Here is a 21,177-nt window from a genome sequence, read left to right as displayed (position 1 = left end):
GTGTTGAGGATCAGCGGAGTGGAGATGTTTCCTATCCTCACCACCTGGGGGCGGCCCGTCAGAAAGTCCAGGACCTGTCCTCATGTGCAGTTGCAAACTGTAGTCTGGCTTTTTTTACAGTGGTTTTGGAGCAGTGGCTTCTTCCTTGCTGAGCGGCCTTTCAGGTTATGTCGATATAGGACTCGTTTTACTGTGGATATAGATACTTTTGTACCTGTTTCCTCCAGCGTCTTCACAAGGTCCTTTGCTGTTGTTCTGGGATTGATTTGCACTTTTTGCACCAAAGTACATTCATCTCTAGGAGACAGAACGTGTCTCCTTCCTGAGCGGTATGACGGCTGCGTGGTCCCATGGTGTTTATACTTGCGTACTATTGTTTGTACAGATGACCGTGGTACCTTCAGGTGTTTGTAAATTGCTCCCAAGGACGAACCAGACTTGTGGAGGTCTACAATTTTTTTCTGAAGTCTTGGCTGATTTCTTTTGATTTTCCCATGATGTCAAGCAAAGAGGCACTGAGTTTGAAGGTAGGCCTTGAAATACATCCACAGGTACACCTCCAATTGACTCAAATGATGTCAATGTAAACTTCCGACTTGAACTGTACGTCACATCTCCAACGGGGAACCTTTCACCCACTTTAATATCAAAGTCTCAAAATTTCCTTGACAGGAAGTGACATACAACAATTATGCTGATTGTATGTTTTGACTTTATTTACATGGCCAGTCACAGGTTAAAATAGAAACTTTATTCATGGAAATACAAAAAAGGCCTTCCTCTGAACATTCTCTTTAAATAATTCTCTAAAGGTATTTACATCTATACAGCGTATTCAAAATACTCTCTTTTGGTAGCGTCCTCTTTATAAACAAAGACAAGTTTGGCAACTATTTGGTCCCTGTATAGGAGGGGGGTATTGGAAAAGAGACGGGGTAGATAAAAGAGGATCGGGCAGGGAGGATTGCAAAATGTTGTGCTGTAAACTGCACACCACAACCAGCCAGCCAGCCAGACATCTAGGGCCTCAATTCTACAAATTAACGTCCAACAACACTTAACTGTTACACTACGGAGAGAGATTTAGTTTAGGATTGCAGTAAAGGGCAACCAAGTGGTTGTACGGGCACTGATGCTATTGCTAACCATTAAATTATTGTCTATTTCCTGAGGCTTGTCTACTACCCATCATAGAGGGTTCTTGTCTGTGGCACTTTGTTAACAGCATTCAGATGGTAGGCTATTATTATTATTATTGGAGTTTGGTTTATCCTTCTAGCTAAAATCCAGAACTGCTAAGATGACTGACTTGTGACGTTCCTCTTGCCTCTTCAGGCAACATACAAATCTAGAACTGTCCCCCCCCAGACTGGCATCTAAAACTGTGAAGCACAAAAAAACAAACAATTGCCTACAAATATGGAGTTCAGTTTGGTTGTGTAGGTGCAGCCTAGTTTTCATGGCAAGATTCAGGAAGTCATGAGGGAGGGGAGTGGCCAACCCTTTCTGTTGGTGAATAGAGTAAAGGAGTGTTTCTATTGGTGGAGTGGAGTGCCTATCAGGATTAAGTTAATAACCAAACGGGGACAAACCCACAACAAAAATACCACAGAAAGAGAGAGGGCGATGACGAGAAAGAGAGAGGGCGATGACGAGAAAGAGAGAGGGCGATGACGAGAAAGAGAGAGGGGCGATGACTAGAAAGAGAGAGGGGCGATGACTAGAAAGGGGCGATGACGAGAAAGAGAGAGGGGCGATGACGAGAAAGGGGCGATGACGAGAGAGGGCGATGACGAGAGAGGGCGATGACGAGAGAGGGCGATGACGAGAAAGAGAGAGGGCGATGACGAGAAAGAGAGAGGGCGATGACTAGAAAGAGAGAGGGCGATGACGAGAAAGAGAGAGGGCGATGACGAGAAAGAGAGAGGGGCGATGACTAGAAAGAGAGAGGGCGATGACGAGAAAGAGAGAGGGGCGATGACTAGAAAGGGGCGATGACGAGAAAGAGAGAGGGGCGATGACGAGAAAGGGGCGATGACGAGAGAGGGCGATGACGAGAAAGAGAGAGGGCGATGACGAGAAAGAGAGAGGGCGATGACTAGAAAGAGAGAGGGCGATGACGAGAAAGAGAGAGGGCGATGACGAGAAAGAGAGAGGGCGATGACGAGAAAGAGAGAGGGGCGATGACTAGAAAGAGAGAGGGGCGATGACTAGAAAGGGGCGATGACGAGAAAGAGAGAGGGGCGATGACGAGAGAGGGGCGATGACGAGAGAGGGCGATGACGAGAGAGGGCGATGACGAGAGAGGGCGATGACGAGAGAGGGCGATGACGAGAAAGAGAGAGGGCGATGACGAGAAAGAGAGAGGGCGATGACGAGAAAGAGAGAGGGCGATGACGAGAAAGAGAGAGGGCGATGACGAGAAAGAGAGAGGGCGATGACGAGAAAGAGAGAGGGCGATGACGAGAAAGAGAGAGGGCGATGACGAGAAAGAGAGAGGGGCGATGACGAGAAAGAGAGAGGGCGATGACGAGAAAGAGAGAGGGCGATGACGAGAAAGAGAGAGGGCGATGACGAGAAAGGGCGATGACGAGAAAGGGCGATGACGAGAAAGAGAGAGGGGCGATGACGAGAAAGAGAGAGGGCGATGACGAGAAAGAGAGAGGGCGATGACGAGAAAGAGAGAGGGCGATGACGAGAAAGAGAGAGGGCGATGACGAGAAAGAGAGAGGGCGATGACGAGAAAGAGAGAGGGGCGATGACGAGAAAGAGAGAGGGGCGATGACGAGAAAGAGAGAGGGGCGATGACGAGAAAGAGAGAGGGGCGATGACGAGAAAGAGAGAGGGGCGATGACGAGAAAGAGAGAGGGCGATGACGAGAAAGAGAGAGGGGCGATGACGAGAAAGAGAGAGGGCGATGACGAGAAAGAGAGAGGGCGATGACTAGAGAGGGCGATGACGAGAAAGAGAGAGGGCGATGACTAGAAAGGGCGATGACGAGAAAGAGAGAATGGAAACAAACATGAAGCCACCTAAAGATTAACTTGAGACCCAAAACATCAGTGTTCCTCTTTTGGCCCTGAGGTTGTTGGAAACCTTTTACAATCTAATTTGAACCCCCCCTCCCTTAGCGATATCAGTTCACCATACCATCACTGATGAGACACGTGTCACACAGTATACACTGACAGAGACAGACAGGCCAACAGCACTCATTTCATTGCTTGGGTTAGTTAATACACTGTATATCCCCCTTCTCTATATGAATATTTCAGCCTGGGTTAGGGCTGCAGGTTGAGGGCTGAGGGGGTGGAGGGTGGAGTGGGGAGCAGGGGTTAGGTCTGAGGGGCCGGGGAGTGAAGAGTTGTCCATTAGAACCCGTCCAGGTGGTTCATATTGTTGGCCCTGTTATGTATCTCTTCTAGAAAGTTCTCCAGCTGTTCTATCAGCACCCGCTTCTTGAACCTGAATAGAAGAGAACAGAACATGGTCACTGATACAGAACAGAATACAGTAAAATAGAACATGGTCACTGGTATAGAAGTAGAACAGAATACGGTAAAATAGAACATGGTCGCTGGTATAGAAGTAGAACAGAATACGGTAAAATAGAACATGGTCGCTGGTAGAGAAGTAGAACAGAATACGGTAAAATAGAACATGGTCGCTGGTAGAGAAGTAGAACAGAATACGGTAAAATAGAACATGGTCGCCGGTAGAGAAGTAGAAGACAGATATACAGGACGGAGAGTCTTGTTGAACATCATTCCTGATCTTTCTTATAAATCTCTCAGATATACCACAGACACTTCAGAACAAACTTCCTTTAGATTGTTTTGGGACGATCTGTTGTTCCATGTAGTGAATCTGTTATTCAATGCGTTTGTATGGGCTAAAAGCAGTAAGGCCAAAAAATGATTTTTTCAAATGATTTTTTTAATATATATATTTTTGATACTTCAAGGGGTCTTAAAAATGTAAAATCAAATAGCCAAATGATCATTGGTATGACCTTAAAACAATTCCATATAGTTTAGTAGACCACCACCCCCCCCCCCCCCCCGGCGTAGACAGGGCTTCGACACTAACGGGTTAAAAACTGGCAGCCAGACAGGAATACAAAGAGTTCCCAGCTGATGGTGTTCTAGTTTGACTCAGTCTATTTAGAAACTTGTGTTCCTCACCTGGCAGCCTCTTTTATAATGTTCTGGAGGAATATCAACCGGGTGTCAAAACTTCCTTGGATCTGCTTCAGGAAATAGAAGATCTTTTCATAGTCTATAAAAAAAAACAGGAGAGAGAGAAGGGAAGAGTCAAGCACAGTGAGAACTTTCCATTCAGGGATTTCAGACCAGACATCATTGGTAGGCTATGAGACTAGGTCTAAAGGGTAATGATTGGACACAGAGTCAGTGAAGTGAATGACTACTATCCCACAGCCAGTCTATAGACATACAGGCCACAGATGAATGACTATCACACAGCCAGTCTATAGACATACAGGCCACAGATGAATGACTATCACACAGCCAGTCTATAGACATACCAGGCCACAGATTAATGACTACTATCACACAGCCAGTCTATAGACATACAGGCCACAGATTAATGACTATCACACAGCCAGTCTATAGACATACCAGGCCACAGATTAATGACTACTATCACACAGCCAGTCTATAGACATACAGGCCACAGATTAATGACTACTATCACACAGCCAGTCTATAGACATACAGGCCACAGATTAATGACTACTATCACACAACCAGTCTATAGACATACAGGCCACAGATTAATGACTACTATCACACAGCCAGTCTATAGACATACAGGCCACAGATTAATGACTACTATCACATAGCCAGTCTATAGACATACAGGCCACAGATGAATGACTGACACAGGCCACAGATGAATGACTATCCCACAGCCAGTCTATAGACATACAGGCCACAGATTAATGACTACTATCACACAACCAGTCTATAGACATACAGGCCACAGATTAATGACTACTATCCCACAGCCAGTCTATAGACATACAGGCCACAGATGAATGACTATCCTACAGCCAGTCTATAGACATACAGGCCACAGATGAATGACTATCCCACAGCCAGTCTATAGACATACAGGCCACAGATGAATGACTATCACACAGCCAGTCTATAGACATACCAGGCCACAGATTAATGACTACTATCACACAGCCAGTCTATAGACATACAGGCCACAGATTAATGACTACTATCACACAGCCAGTCTATAGACATACAGGCCACAGATTAATGACTACTATCACATAGCCAGTCTATAGACATACAGGCCACAGATGAATGACTGACACAGGCCACAGATGAATGACTATCCCACAGCCAGTCTATAGACATACAGGCCACAGATTAATGACTACTATCACACAGCCAGTCTATAGACATACAGGCCACAGATGAATGACTACTATCACACAGCCAGTCTATAGACATACAGGCCACAGATTAATGACTACTATCACACAACCAGTCTATAGACATACAGGCCACAGATGAATGACTACTATCACACAGCCAGTCTATAGACATACAGGCCACAGATTAATGACTACTATCCCACAGCCAGTCTATAGACATACAGGCCACAGATGAATGACTACTATCCCACAGCCAGTCTATAGACATACAGGCCACAGATGAATGACTATCCCACAGCCAGTCTATAGACATACAGGCCACAGATGAATGACTATCACACAGCCAGTCTATAGACATACAGGCCACAGATGAATGACTACTATCACACAGCCAGTCTATAGACATACAGGCCACAGATTAATGACTACTATCACACAACCAGTCTATAGACATACAGGCCACAGATTAATGACTACTATCACACAACCAGTCTATAGACATACAGGCCACAGATTAATGACTACTATCCCACAGCCAGTCTATAGACATACAGGCCACAGATTAATGACTACTATCACACAGCCAGTCTATAGACATACAGGCCACAGATGAATGACTATCCCACAGCCAGTCTATAGACATACAGGCCACAGATTAATGACTATCACACAGCCAGTCTATAGACATACCAGGCCACAGATTAATGACTACTATCACACAGCCAGTCTATAGACATACAGGCCACAGATTAATGACTACTATCACACAGCCAGTCTATACACATACAGGCCACAGATTAATGACTACTATCACACAACCAGTCTATAGACATACAGGCCACAGATTAATGACTACTATCACACAGCCAGTCTATAGACATACAGGCCACAGATTAATGACTATCACACAGCCAGTCTATAGACATACAGGCCACAGATTAATGACTATCACACAGCCAGTCTATAGACATACAGGCCACAGATGAATGACTGACACAGACCACAGATGAATGACTATCACACAGCCCTCAAGACCAGTGTTTTGCAACCCTGGTCCTCCAGCCCCCTCTCCAACCCTGGTCCTCCAGTCCCCTCACCAACCCTGGTCCTCCAGTCCCCTCACCAACCCTGGTCCTCCAGCCCCCTCACCAACCCTGGTCCTCCAGTCCCCTCACCAACCCTGGTCCTCCAGTCCCCTCACCAACCCTGGTCCTCCAGCCTCCTCACCAACCCTGGTCCTCCAGTCCCCTCACCAACCCTGGTCCTCCAGCCCCCTCACCAACCCTGGTCCTCCAGCCTCCTCACCAACCCTGGTCCTCCAGCCCCCTCACCAACCCTGGTCCTCCAGTCCCCTCACCAACCCTGGTCCTCCAGTCCCCTCACCAACCCTGGTCCTCCAGTCCCCTCACCAACCCTGGTCCTCCAGCCTCCTCACCAACCCTGGTCCTCCAGTCCCCAAACCAACCCTGGTCCTCCAGCCCCCTCACCAACCCTGGTCCTCCAGTCCCCTCACCAACCCTGGTCCTCCAGCCCCCTCACCAACCCTGGTCCTCCAGTCCCCTCACCAACCCTGGTCCTCCAGCCTCCTCACCAACCCTGGTCCTCCAGTCCCCAAACCAACCCTGGTCCTCCAGCCCCCTCACCAACCCTGGTCCTCCAGTCCCCTCAACAGAAGAATGTTTCATTGTAGCCCTGAACAAACACGCCTCATTCAGCTCATTGAGGGCTTGATGATTAGTTGACAAGTTGAATCAGATGTGCTTGTCCAGGGTTACAATAAATATGTGTACTGTTGGGGGGACTGGAGGACCAGGGTTGTTGAGGGGACTGGAGGACGAGGGTTGGTGTACTGCTCTAGACATACAGGCCACAGATTACACAGCCAGTCTCTAGACATACAGGCCACAGATTACACAGCCAGTCTCTAGACATACAGGTCACAGATTACACAGCCAGTCTCTAGACATACAGGCCACAGATTACACAGCCAGTCTCTAGACATACAGGTCACAGATTACACAGCCAGTCTCTAGACATACAGGCCACAGATTACACAGCCAGTCTCTAGACATACAGGTCACAGATTACACAGCCAGTCTCCAGACATACAGGCCACAGATTACACAGCCAGTCTCTAGACATACAGGTCACAGATTACACAGCCAGTCTCTAGACATACAGGCCACAGATTACACAGCCAGTCTCTAGACATACAGGTCACAAATTACACAGCCAGTCTCCAGACATACAGGCCACAGATTACACAGCCAGTCTCTAGACATACAGGTCACAGATTACACAGCCAGTCTCTAGACATACAGGCCACAGATTACACAGCCAGTCTCTAGACATACAGGTCACAGATTACACAGCCAGTCTCCAGACATACAGGCCACAGATTACACAGCCAGTCTCCAGACATACAGGCCACAGATTACACAGCCAGTCTCCAGACATACAGGCCACAGATTACACAGCCAGTCTCTAGACATACAGGCCACAGATTACACAGCCAGTCTCTAGACATACAGGCCACAGATTACACAGCCAGTCTCCAGACATACAGGCCACAGATTACACAGCCAGTCTCTAGACATACAGGCCACAGATTACACAGCCAGTCTCTGGAAACATCTGGACCAGGACCAATCGCTTCACCATAAAATAACAATTACATTTAAGTTAAGTTGTTGGGGAAAAGTGAGGCAACTTCCTCTGGTTGCCGTGGCAGAGTGTGGGCATGGCGGCCCCTGGTTACGTACGTCTCCCGGGTTTCCGTATCTCCTTGGTGATGAGGGCTCGTAGTTCGGTGTTGACCTCCAGACTCTCGCTGTTCATCACCTTCTTCAGTTCCCCGGGGGAGGGGTACCGGGCCGGGCGCTGCTCCTCCACCACACCCCCCGTCTCTCCTCCATCCTCACTGCCCTCTGAGTGCTCCACCTCCCTGGGAAGCCCGTTCTCCTCCTCAGTGTCCCCATCAGCATCATCCTCCATGCGGTTCTCTAGAAGGGTTCCAGAGAGGATCTCTCCTGGTTGGACCGTTGTCCCGGTCTCACACGTCTCTGGGTTGTAGAGGTTCCCAAACACAGCCTCTGAGTCTGACTCACTCTGGTCGCTCTCTGTGGGGGGAGGGGGGGTCAGGGACCGTATTTCATAACTAACATTACTAACTAAAATACTGTCACTTTCTTTTACAGACTCAGCACTTCAAATATTTGTGTTTTAACACACAGGTGCACTGACAACAATGGCACCAGAGCTTGTGTGAGTGAGTATCTCACCAGCGAGGGGGGGTCTGAAGGGGCTGGCTGCAGGGCTGACGGGGGGCGAATAGGCTCTGCCGGGGCGCAGTAGAGGAGACATGCACCGCCGTCTCTTAGGACACCCACCCCCGATCCCGTGCATGTTGGAGTCACTCCCCGGGCGCTTGCCCTTGTTCTGGGGACCCGTCACAAACTCATCGGCCTCGTCAATCATCATCCCCTAGAGAAACAGCAATAGAAGACAGGATGAACAAACGTACTATACAACTTCACTGTGCATTGTTACAGCCAAACCAACGGACATTTGTCCAGGAATGTGTCGACTCATAACAGCCATCAATTAGGGATGTTTTCAAAACAAATACAGAGTTTGTGAGGTTTTGACCAGCTGATTTCAGATACTCCTAAGTGGAAGAGAATGGTAGTGAGGGTGATTTCAGATACTCCTAAGTGGAAGAGAATGGTAGTGAGGGTGATTTCAGATACTCCTAAGTGGAAGAGAATGGTAGTGAGGGTGATTTCAGATACTCCTAAGTGGAAGAGAATGGTAGTGAGGGTGATTTCAGATACTCCTAAGTGGAAGAGAATGGTAGTGAGGGTGATTTCAGATACTCCTAAGTGGAGGAGAATGGTAGTGAGGGTGATTTCAGATACTCCTAAGTGGAAGAGAATGGTAGTGAGGGTGATTTCAGATACTCCTAAGTGGAAGAGAATGGTAGTGAGGGTGATTTCAGATACTCCTAAGTGGAAGAGAATGGTAGTGAGGGTGATTTCAGATACTCCTAGGTGGAAGAGAATGGTAGTGAGGGTGATTTCAGATACTCCTAAGTGGAAGAGAATGGTAGTGAGGCTGATTTCAGATACTCCTAAGTGGAAGAGAATGGTAGTGAGGCTGATTTCTGATACTCCTAAGTGGAAGAGAATGGTAGTGAGGCTGATTTCAGATACTCCTAAGTGGAAGAGAATGGTAGTGAGGGTGATTTCAGATACTCCTAAGTTGAAGAGAATGGTAGTGAGGGTGATTTCAGATACTCCTAAGTGGAAGAGGATGGTAGTGAGGGTGATTTCTGATACTCCTACAAGTGGAAGAGAATGGTAGTGAGGGTGATTTCAGATACTCCTAGGTGGAAGAGAATGGTAGTGAGGGTGATTTCAGATACTCCTAAGTTGAAGAGAATGGTAGTGAGGGTGATTTCAGATACTCCTAAGTGGAAGAGGATGGTAGTGAGGGTGATTTCTGATACTCCTACAAGTGGAAGAGAATGGTAGTGAGGGTGATTTCTGATACTCCTAAGTGGAAGAGAATGGTAGTGAGGGTGATTTCAGATACTCCTAAGTGGAAGAGAATGGTAGTGAGGGTGATTTCAGATACTCCTAAGTGGAAGAGAATGGTAGTGAGGCTGATTTCTGATACTCCTAAGTGGAAGAGAATGGTAGTGAGGCTGATTTCTGATACTCCTAAGTGGAAGAGAATGGTAGTGAGGCTGATTTCTGATACTCCTAAGTGGAAGAGAATGGTAGTGAGGGTGATTTCTGATACTCCTAAGTGGAAGAGAATGGTAGTGAGGGTGATTTCAGTTACTCCTAAGTGGAAGAGAATGGTAGTGAGGGTGATTTCAGATACTCCTAAGTGGAAGAGAATGGTAGTGAGGGTGATTTCAGATACTCCTAAGTGGAAGAGAATGGTAGTGAGGGTGATTTCAGATACTCCTAAGTGGAAGAGAATGGTAGTGAGGGTGATTTCAGATACTCCTAAGTGGAAGAGAATGGTAGTGAGGGTGATTTCTGATACTCCTAAGTGGAAGAGAATGGTAGTGAGGCTGATTTCTGATACTCCTAAGTGGAAGAGAATGGTAGTGAGGGTGATTTCTGATACTCCTAAGTGGAAGAGAATGGTAGTGAGGGTGATTTCTACCTTCTTGTCCAGTTTGAAGGGGTTCCCGAAGGTGTGCAGGCGTTTGGGCTGTTCAGGGTCTGCGTCTCTGAGGGGTTGGGGAAGGGCTTTGAGGAAGTCCTGGTAGTTCCCCATCTGGGCGATGGGCACACTGTGCAGCTGGTCTGGACAGACAGGAGGACACAGGAAGACTTGGGCTCAAATTCAGTCTTAGTCTCGTCCTTAACAACAACAAAAAACTGGTAGCGAGAATAATTCAACGCAAATTACAGTTCATTCTGGAACTGAATCACACACACACACACACACACACACACACACACACACACACACACACACACACACACACACACACACACACACACCTGTGTCCTGTCCTCGGAGCAGACAGGTGGTGCTGAGCAGGTTCCTCCTCATGCGGCTCAGCTGATCCAGGAGGTGCATTCTGGGAATGTCGTAGGCGTTCCGGAAACCCTGAGGTTTCAGACTCTACACAGGGAACAGGACAGAAGAGCTGGTATTGTCACAGTAGATCAGAAAAGCAACACAATGAGGTTGTATTATATGAAACGGTACTACGGTAAGTCAGGGGGGGTAGTATCATATGAAACGGTACTACGGTAAGTCAGGGGGGGTAGTATTATATGAAACGGTACTACGGTAAGTCAGGGGGGGTAGTATCATATGAAACGGTACTACGGTAAGTCAGGGGGGGTAGTATCATATGAAACGGTACTACGGTAAGTCAGGGGGGGGTAGTATCATATGAAACGGTACTACGGTAAGTTAGGGGGGGTAGTAACATATGAAACGGTACTACGGTAAGTTAGGGGGGGTAGTATCATATGAAACGGTACTACGGTAAGTTAGGGGGGGTAGTATCATATGAAACGGTACTACGGTAAGTTAGGGGGGGTAGTAACATATGAAACGGTACTACGGTAAGTTAGGGGGGGTAGTAACATATGAAACGGTACTACGGTAAGTTAGGGGGGGTAGTATCATATGAAACGGTACTACGGTAAGTTAGGGGGGGTAGTATCATATGAAACGGTACTACGGTAAGTCAGGGGGGGGTAGTATCATATGAAACGGTACTACGGTAAGTTAGGGGGGGTAGTATCATATGAAACGGTACTACGGTAAGTCAGGGGGGGTAGTATCATATGAAACGGTACTACGGTAAGTTAGGGGGGTAGTAACATATGAAACGGTACTACGGTAAGTCAGGGGGGGTAGTATCATATGAAACGGTACTACGGTAAGTTAGGGGGGGGGGTAGTATCATATGAAACGGTACTACGGTAAGTCAGGGGGGGTAGTATCATATGAAACGGTACTACGGTAAGTCAGGGGGGGTAGTATCATATGAAACGGTACTACGGTAAGTTAGGGGGGGTAGTATCATATGAAACGGTACTACGGTAAGTCAGGGGGGGGGGGGGTAGTATCATATGAAACGGTACTACGGTAAGTCAGGGGAGGGGGGGTAGTATCATATGAAACGGTACTACGGTAAGTCAGGGGGGGGGGGGTAGTATCATATGAAACGGTACTACGGTAAGTCAGGGGGGGGGGGGGGGGTAGTATCATATGAAACGGTACTACGGTAAGTCAGGGGGGTAGTATCATATGAAACGGTACTACGGTAAGTCAGGGGGGGTAGTATTATATGAAACGGTACTACGGTAAGTTAGGGGGGGGGTAGTATCATATGAAACGGTACTACGGTAAGTCAGGGGGGGTAGTATCATATGAAACGGTACTACGGTAAGTCAGGGGGGGGTAGTATCATATGAAACGGTACTACGGTAAGTCAGGGGGGGTAGTATTATATGAAACGGTACTACGGTAAGTTAGGGGGGGGGGGTAGTATCATATGAAACGGTACTACGGTAAGTCAGGGGAGGTAGTATCATATGAAACGGTACTACGGTAAGTCATGGGGGGGTAGTATCATATGAAACGGTACTACAGTAAGTCAGGGGGGGGTAGTATCATATGAAACGGTACTACGGTAAGTCAGGGGGGGTAGTATCATATGAAACGGTACTACGGTAAGTTAGGGGGGGGGTAGTATCATATGAAACGGTACTACGGTAAGTCAGGGGGGGGTAGTATCATATGAAACGGTACTACGGTAAGTTAGGGGGGGGGGGGGTAGTATCATATGAAACGGTACTACGGTAAGTCAGGGGGGGTAGTATCATATGAAACGGTACCACGGTAGGTCAGGGGGGGTAGTATCATATGAAACGGTACTACGGTAAGTCAGGGGGGGGTAGTATCATATGAAACGGTACTATGGTAAGTTAGGGGGGGGGGTAGTATCATATGAAACGGTACTACGGTAAGTCAGGGGGGGTAGTATCATATGAAACGGTACTACGCTAAGTCAGGGGGGGGGGTAGTATCATATGAAACGGTACTACGGTAAGTCAGGGGGGGGTAGTATCATATGAAACGGTACTACGGTAAGTTAGGGGGGGGTAGTATCATATGAAACGGTACTACGGTAAGTTAGGGGGGGGGTAGTATCATATGAAACGGTACTACAGTAAGTCAGGGGGGGGTAGTATCATATGAAACGGTACTACGGTAAGTCAGGGGGGGGTAGTATCATATGAAACGGTACTACGGTAAGTCAGGGGGGGTAGTATCATATGAAACGGTACTACGGTAAGTCAGGGGGGGTAGTATCATATGAAACGGTACTACGGTAAGTCAGGGGGGGTAGTATCATATGAAACGGTACTACGGTAAGTCAGGGGGGGTAGTATCATATGAAACGGTACTACGGTAAGTCAGGGGGGGTAGTATCATATGAAACGGTACTACGGTAAGTTAGGGGGGGGTAGTATCATATGAAACGGTACTACGGTAAGTTAGGGGGGGGTAGTATCATATGAAACGGTACTACGGTAAGTCAGGGGGGGGTAGTATCATATGAAACGGTACTACGGTAAGTTAGGGGGGGGTAGTATCATATGAAACGGTACTACGGTAAGTCAGGGGGGGTAGTATCATATGAAACGGTACTACAGTAAGTCAGGGGGGTAGTATCATATGAAACGGTACTACGGTAAGTCAGGGGGGGTAGTATCATATGAAACGGTACTACGGTAAGTCAGGGGGGGTAGTATCATATGAAACGGTACTACGGTAAGTCAGGGGGGGGTAGTATCATATGAAACGGTACTACGGTAAGTTAGGGGGGGTAGTATCATATGAAACGGTACTACGGTAAGTTAGGGGGGGGTAGTATCATATGAAACGGTACTACAGTAAGTCAGGGGGGGGTAGTATCATATGAAACGCTACTACGGTAAGTCAGGGGGGGGTAGTAACATATGAAACGGTACTACGGTAAGTCAGGGGGGGGTAGTATCATATGAAACGGTACTACGGTAAGTCAGGGGGGGGTAGTATCATATGAAACGGTACTACGGTAAGTCAGGGGGGTAGTATCATATGAAACGGTACTACGGTAAGTTAGGGGGGTAGTATCATATGAAACGGTACTACGGTAAGTTAGGGGGGGGGTAGTATCATATGAAACGGTACTACGGTAAGTTAGGGGGGGTAGTATCATATGAAACGGTACTACGGTAAGTTAGGGGGGGGTAGTATCATATGAAACGGTACTACGGTAAGTTAGGGGGGGTAGTATCATATGAAACGGTACTACGGTAAGTTAGGGGGGGGGTAGTATCATATGAAACGGTACTACGGTAAGTCAGGGGGGTAGTAACATATGAAACGGTACCACGGTAAGTCAGGGGGGGGTAGTATCATATGAAACGGTACTACGGTAAGTTAGGGGGGGGTAGTATCATATGAAACGGTACTACGCTAAGTCAGGGGGGGGGGGTAGTATCATATGAAACGGTACTACGGTAAGTCAGGGGGGGGTAGTATCATATGAAACGGTACTACGGTAAGTTAGGGGGGGTAGTATCATATGAAACGGTACTACGGTAAGTCAGGGGGGGGTAGTATCATATGAAACGGTACTACGGTAAGTCAGGGGGGGGTAGTATCATATGAAACGGTACTACGGTAAGTCAGGGGGGGTAGTATCATATGAAACGGTACTACGGTAAGTCAGGGGGGGTAGTATCATATGAAACGGTACTACGGTAAGTTAGGGGGGGGTAGTATCATATGAAACGGTACTACGGTAAGTTAGGGGGGGGTAGTATCATATGAAACGGTACTACGGTAAGTTAGGGGGTGGTAGTATCATATGAAACGGTACTACGGTAAGTCAGGGGGGGGTAGTATCATATGAAACGGTACTACGGTAAGTCAGGGGGGGTAGTATCATATGAAACGGTACTACGGTAAGTCAGGGGGGGTAGTATCATATGAAACGGTACTACGCTAAGTCAGGGGGGTAGTATCATATGAAACGGTACCACGGTAAGTCAGGGGGGGTAGTATCATATGAAACGGTACTACGGTAAGTCAGGGGGGGTAGTATCATATGAAACGGTACTACGGTAAGTCAGGGGGTAGTATCATATGAAACGGTACGTCAGGGGGGGTAGTATCATATGAAACGGTACCACGGTAAGTCAGGGGGGGTAGTATCATATGAAACGGTACCACGGTAAGTCAGGGGGGTAGTATCATATGAAACGGTACTACGGTAAGTCAGGGGGGGGGGGTAGTATCATATGAAACGGTACTACGGTAAGTCAGGGGGGGTAGTATCATATGAAACGGTACTACGGTAAGTCAGGGGGGGTAGTATCATATGAAACGGTACTACGGTAAGTCAGGGGGGGGGTAGTATCATATGAAACGGTACTACGGTAAGTCAGGGGGGGTAGTATCATATGAAACGGTACTACGGTAAGTCAGGGGGGGTAGTATCATATGAAACGGTACTACGGTAAGTCAGGGGGGGGTAGTATCATATGAAACGGTACTACGGTAAGTTAGGGGGGGGGGTAGTATCATATGAAACGGTACTACGGTAAGTCAGGGGGGGTAGTATCATATGAAACGGTACTACGCTAAGTCAGGGGGGGGGGTAGTATCATATGAAACGGTACTACGGTAAGTCAGGGGGGGTAGTATCATATGAAACGGTACTAGGGTAAGTTAGGGGGGGGTAGTATCATATGAAACGGTACTACGGTAAGTTAGGGGGGGGTAGTATCATATGAAACGGTACTACAGTAAGTCAGGGGGGTAGTAACATATGAAACGGTACTACGGTAAGTCAGGGGGGGTAGTATCATATGAAACGGTACTACGGTAAGTTAGGGGGGGGTAGTATCATATGAAACGGTACTACGGTAAGTCAGGGGGGGGTAGTATCATATGAAACGGTACTACGGTAAGTTAGGGGGGGGTAGTATCATATGAAACGGTACTACGGTAAGTCAGGGGGGGGTAGTATCATATGAAACGGTACTACGGTAAGTCAGGGGGGGGTAGTATCATATGAAACGGTACTACGGTAAGTCAGGGGGGGGTAGTATCATATGAAACGGTACTACGGTAAGTCAGGGGGGGGTAGTATCATATGAAACGGTACTACGGTAAGTCAGGGGGGGGTAGTATCATATGAAACGGTACTACGGTAAGTCGGGGGGGGTAGTATCATATGAAACGGTACTACAGTAAGTCAGGGGGGGGGGGTAGTATCATATGAAACGGTACTACGGTAAGTCGGGGGGGGTAGTATCATATGAAACGGTACTACAGTAAGTCAGGGGGTAGTAACATATGAAACGGTACTACGGTAAGTCAGGGGGGGGAGGTATCATATGACACGGTACTACGGTAAGTTAGGGGGGGGTAGTATCATATGAAACGGTACTACGGTAAGTCAGGGGGGGGAGGTATCATATGACACGGTACTACGGTAAGTTAGGGGGGGGTAGTATCATATGAAACGGTACTACGGTAAGTTAGGGGGGGGTAGTATCATATGAAACGGTACTACGGTAAGTTAGGGGGGGGTAGTATCATATGAAACGGTACTACGGTAAGTCAGGGGGGGGTAGTATCATATGAAACGGTACTACGGTAAGTTAGGGGGGGGTAGTATCATATGAAACGGTACTACGGTAAGTTAGGGGGGGGTAGTATCATATGAAACGGTACTACGGTAAGTCAGGGGGGGGTAGTATCATATGAAACGGTACTACGGTAAGTTAGGGGGGGGTAGTATCATATGAAACGGTACTACGGTAAGTTAGGGGGGTAGTATCATATGAAACGGTACTACAGTAAGTCAGGGGGGTAGTATCATATGACACGGTACTACGGTAAGTCAGGGGGGGTAGTATCATATGAAACGGTACTACGGTAAGTCAGGGGGGGGTAGTATCATATGAAACGGTACTACAGTAAGTCAGGGGGGTAGTATCATATGAAACGGTACTACGGTAAGTCAGGGGGGGGTAGTATCATATGAAACGGTACTACGGTAAGTTAGGGGGGGGGGTAGTATCATATGAAACGGTACTACGGTAAGTCAGGGGGGGTTAGTATCATATGAAACGGTACTACAGTAAGTCAGGGGGGGGTAGTATCATATGAAACGGTACTACGGTAAGTTAGGGGGGGGTAGTATCATATGAAACGGTACTACGGTAAGTCAGGGGGGGGTAGTATCATATGAAACGGTACTACGGTAAGTTAGGGGGGGGTAGTATCATATGAAACGGTACTACGCTAAGTCAGGGGGGGGGGTAGTATCATATGAAACGGTACTACGGTAAGTTAGGGGGGGGTAGTATCATATAAAACGGTACTACGGTAAGTCAGGGGGGGGTAGTATCATATGAAACGGTACTACGGTAAGTTAGGGGGGGGTAGTATCATATGAAACGGTACTACGCTAAGTCAGGGGGGGGGGGTAGTATCATATGAAACGGTACTACGGTAAGTCAGGGGGGGGTAGTATCATATGAAACGGTACTACGGTAAGTTAGGGGGGGTAGTATCATATGAAACGGTACTACGGTAAGTCAGGGGGGGGTAGTATCATATGAAACGGTACTACGGTAAGTCAGGGGGGGGTAGTATCATATGAAACGGTACTACGGTAAGTCAGGGGGGGGTAGTATCATATGAAACGGTACTACGGTAAGTCAGGGGGGGTAGTATCATATGAAACGGTACTACGGTAAGTCAGGGGGGGTAGTATCATATGAAACGGTACTACGGTAAGTCAGGGGGGGTAGTATCATATGAAACGGTACTACGGTAAGTTAGGGGGGGGTAGTATCATTCGAAACGGTACTACGGTAAGTCAGGGGGGGGGGGGGGGGTAGTATCATATGAAACGGTACCACGGTAAGTCAGGGGGGGTAGTATCATATGAAACGGTACTACGGTAAGTCAGGGGGGGTAGTATCATATGAAACGGTACTACGGTAAGTTAGGGGGGGGTAGTATCATATGAAACGGTACTACGGTAAGTCAGGGGGGGTAGTATCATATGAAACGGTACTACGGTAAGTTAGGGGGGGGTAGTATCATATGAAACGGTACTACGGTAAGTCAGGGGGGGGTAGTATCATATGAAACGGTACTACGGTAAGTCAGGGGGGGTAGTATCATATGAAACGGTACTACGGTAAGTTAGGGGGTGGTAGTATCATATGAAACGGTACTACGGTAAGTCAGGGGGGGGTAGTATCATATGAAACGGTACTACGGTAAGTCAGGGGGGGGTAGTATCATATGAAACGGTACTACGGTAAGTCAGGGGGGGTAGTATCATATGAAACGGTACTACGGTAAGTCAGGGGGGGTAGTATCATATGAAACGGTACTACGGTAAGTCAGGGGGGGTAGTATCATATGAAACGGTACTACGGTAAGTCAGGGGGGGTAGTATCATATGAAACGGTACTACGGTAAGTCAGGGGGGGTAGTATCATATGAAACGGTACTACGGTAAGTCAGGGGGGGGTAGTATCATATGAAACGGTACTACAGTAAGTCAGGGGGGGGTGGGTAGTATCATATGAAACGGTACTACGGTAAGTCAGGGGGGGTGGGTAGTATCATATGAAACGGTACTACGGTAAGTCAGGGGGGGTAGTATCATATGAAACGGTACTACGGTAAGTCAGGGGGGGGGGGGTAGTATCATATGAAACGGTACTACAGTAAGTTAGGGGGGGGGTAGTATCATATGAAACGGTACTACGGTAAGTCAGGGGGGGTAGTATCATATGAAACGGTACTACGGTAAGTTAGGGGGGGGGTAGTATCATATGAAACGGTACTACGGTAAGTTAGGGGGGGTAGTATCATATGAAACGGTACTACGGTAAGTCAGGGGGGGTAGTATCATATGAAACGGTACTACGGTAAGTCAGGGGGGGTAGTATCATATGAAACGGTACTACGGTAAGTCAGGGGGGGTAGTAACATATGAAACGGTACTACGGTAAGTCAGGGGGGGTAGTATCATATGAAACGGTACTACGGTAAGTCAGGGGGGGTAGTATCATATGAAACGGTACTACGATAAGTCAGGGGGGGTAGTATCATATGAAACGGTACTACGGTAAGTCAGGGGGGGGTAGAATCACATGAAACGGTACTACGGTAAGTCAGGGGGGGTAGTATTATATGAAACGGTACTACGGTAAGTCAGGGGGGGTAGTATTATATGAAACGGTACTACGGTAAGTCAGGGGGGTAGTATTATATGAAACAGTACTACGGTAAGTTAGGGGGGGGGTAGTAACATATGAAACGGTACTACGGTAAGTTAGGGGGGTAGAATCATATGAAACGGTACTACAGTAAGTCAGGGGGGGTAGTATTATATGAAACGGTACTACGGTAAGTCAGGGGGGGTAGTATTATATGAAACGGTACTACGGTAAGTCAGGGGGGGTAGTATCATATGAAACGGTACTACGGTAAGTCAGGGGGGTAGTATTATATGAAACGGTACTACGGTAAGTCAGGGGGGGGTAGTATCATATGAAACGGTACCACGGTAAGTCAGGGGGGGTTGTATCATATGAAACGGTACCACGGTAAGTCAGGGGGGGTAGTATCATATGAAACGGTACTACGGTAAGTCAGGGGGGGTAGTATCATATGAAACGGTACTACGGTAAGTCAGGGGGGGGTAGTATCATATGAAACGGTACTACGGTAAGTCAGGGGGGGTAGTATCATATGAAACGGTACTACGGTAAGTCAGGGGGGGGGGTAGTATCACATGAAACGGTACTACGGTAAGTCAGGGGGGGGGGGTAGTATCACATGAAACGGTACTACGGTAAGTCAGGGGGGGTAGTATCATATGAAACGGTACTACGGTAAGTCAGGGGGGGTAGTATCATATGAAACGGTACCACGGTAAGTCAGGGGGGGTTGTATCATATGAAACGGTACCACGGTAAGTCAGGGGGGGTAGTATCATATGAAACGGTACTACGGTAAGTCAGGGGGGGTAGTATCATATGAAACGGTACTACGGTAAGTCAGGGGGGGTAGTATCATATGAAACGGTACCACGGTAAGTTAGGGGGGGGGGTAGTATCATATGAAACGGTACTACGGTAAGTCAGGGGGGGGGGTAGTATCATATGAAACGGTACTACGGTAAGTCAGGGGGGGGTAGTATCATATGAAACGGTACTACGGTAAGTCAGGGGGGGTAGTATCATATGAAACGGTACTACGGTAAGTTAGGGGGGGGGGGTAGTATCATATGAAACGGTACCACGGTAAGTCAGGGGGGGGTAGTATCATATGAAACGGTACTACGGTAAGTTAGGGGGGGGGTAGTATCATATGAAACGGTACTACGGTAAGTTAGGGGGGGGGGTAGTAACATATGAAACGGTACTAGGGTAAGTCAGGGGGGGTAGTATCATATGAAACGGTACTACGGTAAGTCAGGGGGGGGTAGTATCATATGAAACGGTACTACGGTAAGTCAGGGGGGGTAGTATCATATGAAACGGTACTACGGTAAGTTAGGTGGGGGGGTAGTAACATATGAAACGGTACTACGGTAAGTTAGGGGGGGGGTAGTAACATATGAAACGGTACTACGGTAAGTTAGGGGGGGGGGGGTAGTATCATATGAAACGGTACTACGGTAAGTCAGGGGGGGTAGTATCATATGAAACGGTACTACGGTAAGTCAGGGGGGGGTAGTATCATATGAAACGGTACTACGGTAAGTCAGGGGGGGTAGTATCATATGAAACGGTACTACGGTAAGTCAGGGGGGGTAGTATCATATGAAACGGTACTACGGTAAGTTAGGGGGGGTAGTATCATATGAAACGGTACTACGGTAAGTCAGGGGGGGGTAGTATCATATGAAACGGTACCACGGTAAGTCAGGGGGGGTAGAATCATATGAAACGGTACTACGGTAAGTTAGGGGGGGGTAGTATCATATGAAACGGTACTACGGTAAGTCAGGGGGGGTAGTATCATATGAAACGGTACTACGGTAAGTCAGGGGGGGTAGTATCATATGAAACGGTACTACGGTAAGTCAGGGGGGGTAGTATCATATGAAACGGTACTACGGTAAGTCAGGGGGGGGTAGTATCATATGAAACGGTACTACGGTAAGTCAGGGGGGGTAGTATCAT

The 21,177-nt window shown here is 47.6% G+C and overlaps 1 protein-coding gene across 2 annotated transcripts in view; it reads right to left on the bottom strand.

The window, feature by feature from the left end:
- Window positions 1-689: 689 nt before the first annotated feature.
- Window positions 690-21,177, bottom strand: part of ints6 (integrator complex subunit 6) — a 68,217-nt gene continuing 47,729 nt past the window's right edge. Inside the window, exons 13-18 of one of the 2 annotated variants that reach the window (XM_071341520.1) lie at window positions 10,936-11,059; window positions 10,592-10,734; window positions 8,695-8,896; window positions 8,176-8,532; window positions 4,185-4,278; window positions 690-3,465 (exon numbers count right to left, since the gene is read on the bottom strand). In XM_071341520.1, coding sequence (XP_071197621.1) covers window positions 3,372-3,465; window positions 4,185-4,278; window positions 8,176-8,532; window positions 8,695-8,896; window positions 10,592-10,734; window positions 10,936-11,059 — 1,014 coding nt within the window. In that variant the 3' untranslated portion in view covers window positions 690-3,371. Of the gene's footprint in view, window positions 3,466-4,184; window positions 4,279-8,088; window positions 8,533-8,694; window positions 8,897-10,591; window positions 10,735-10,935; window positions 11,060-21,177 lie in introns of those variants that run through there. The other variant, XR_011667831.1, reaches the window with a different exon arrangement.

The sequence above is a fragment of the Salvelinus alpinus genome, chromosome 14 (assembly GCF_045679555.1).
Source record: "Salvelinus alpinus chromosome 14, SLU_Salpinus.1, whole genome shotgun sequence".
Classification (NCBI taxonomy): domain Eukaryota; kingdom Metazoa; phylum Chordata; class Actinopteri; order Salmoniformes; family Salmonidae; genus Salvelinus; species Salvelinus alpinus.
This window is presented reverse-complemented; position numbering and strand designations above follow the sequence as displayed.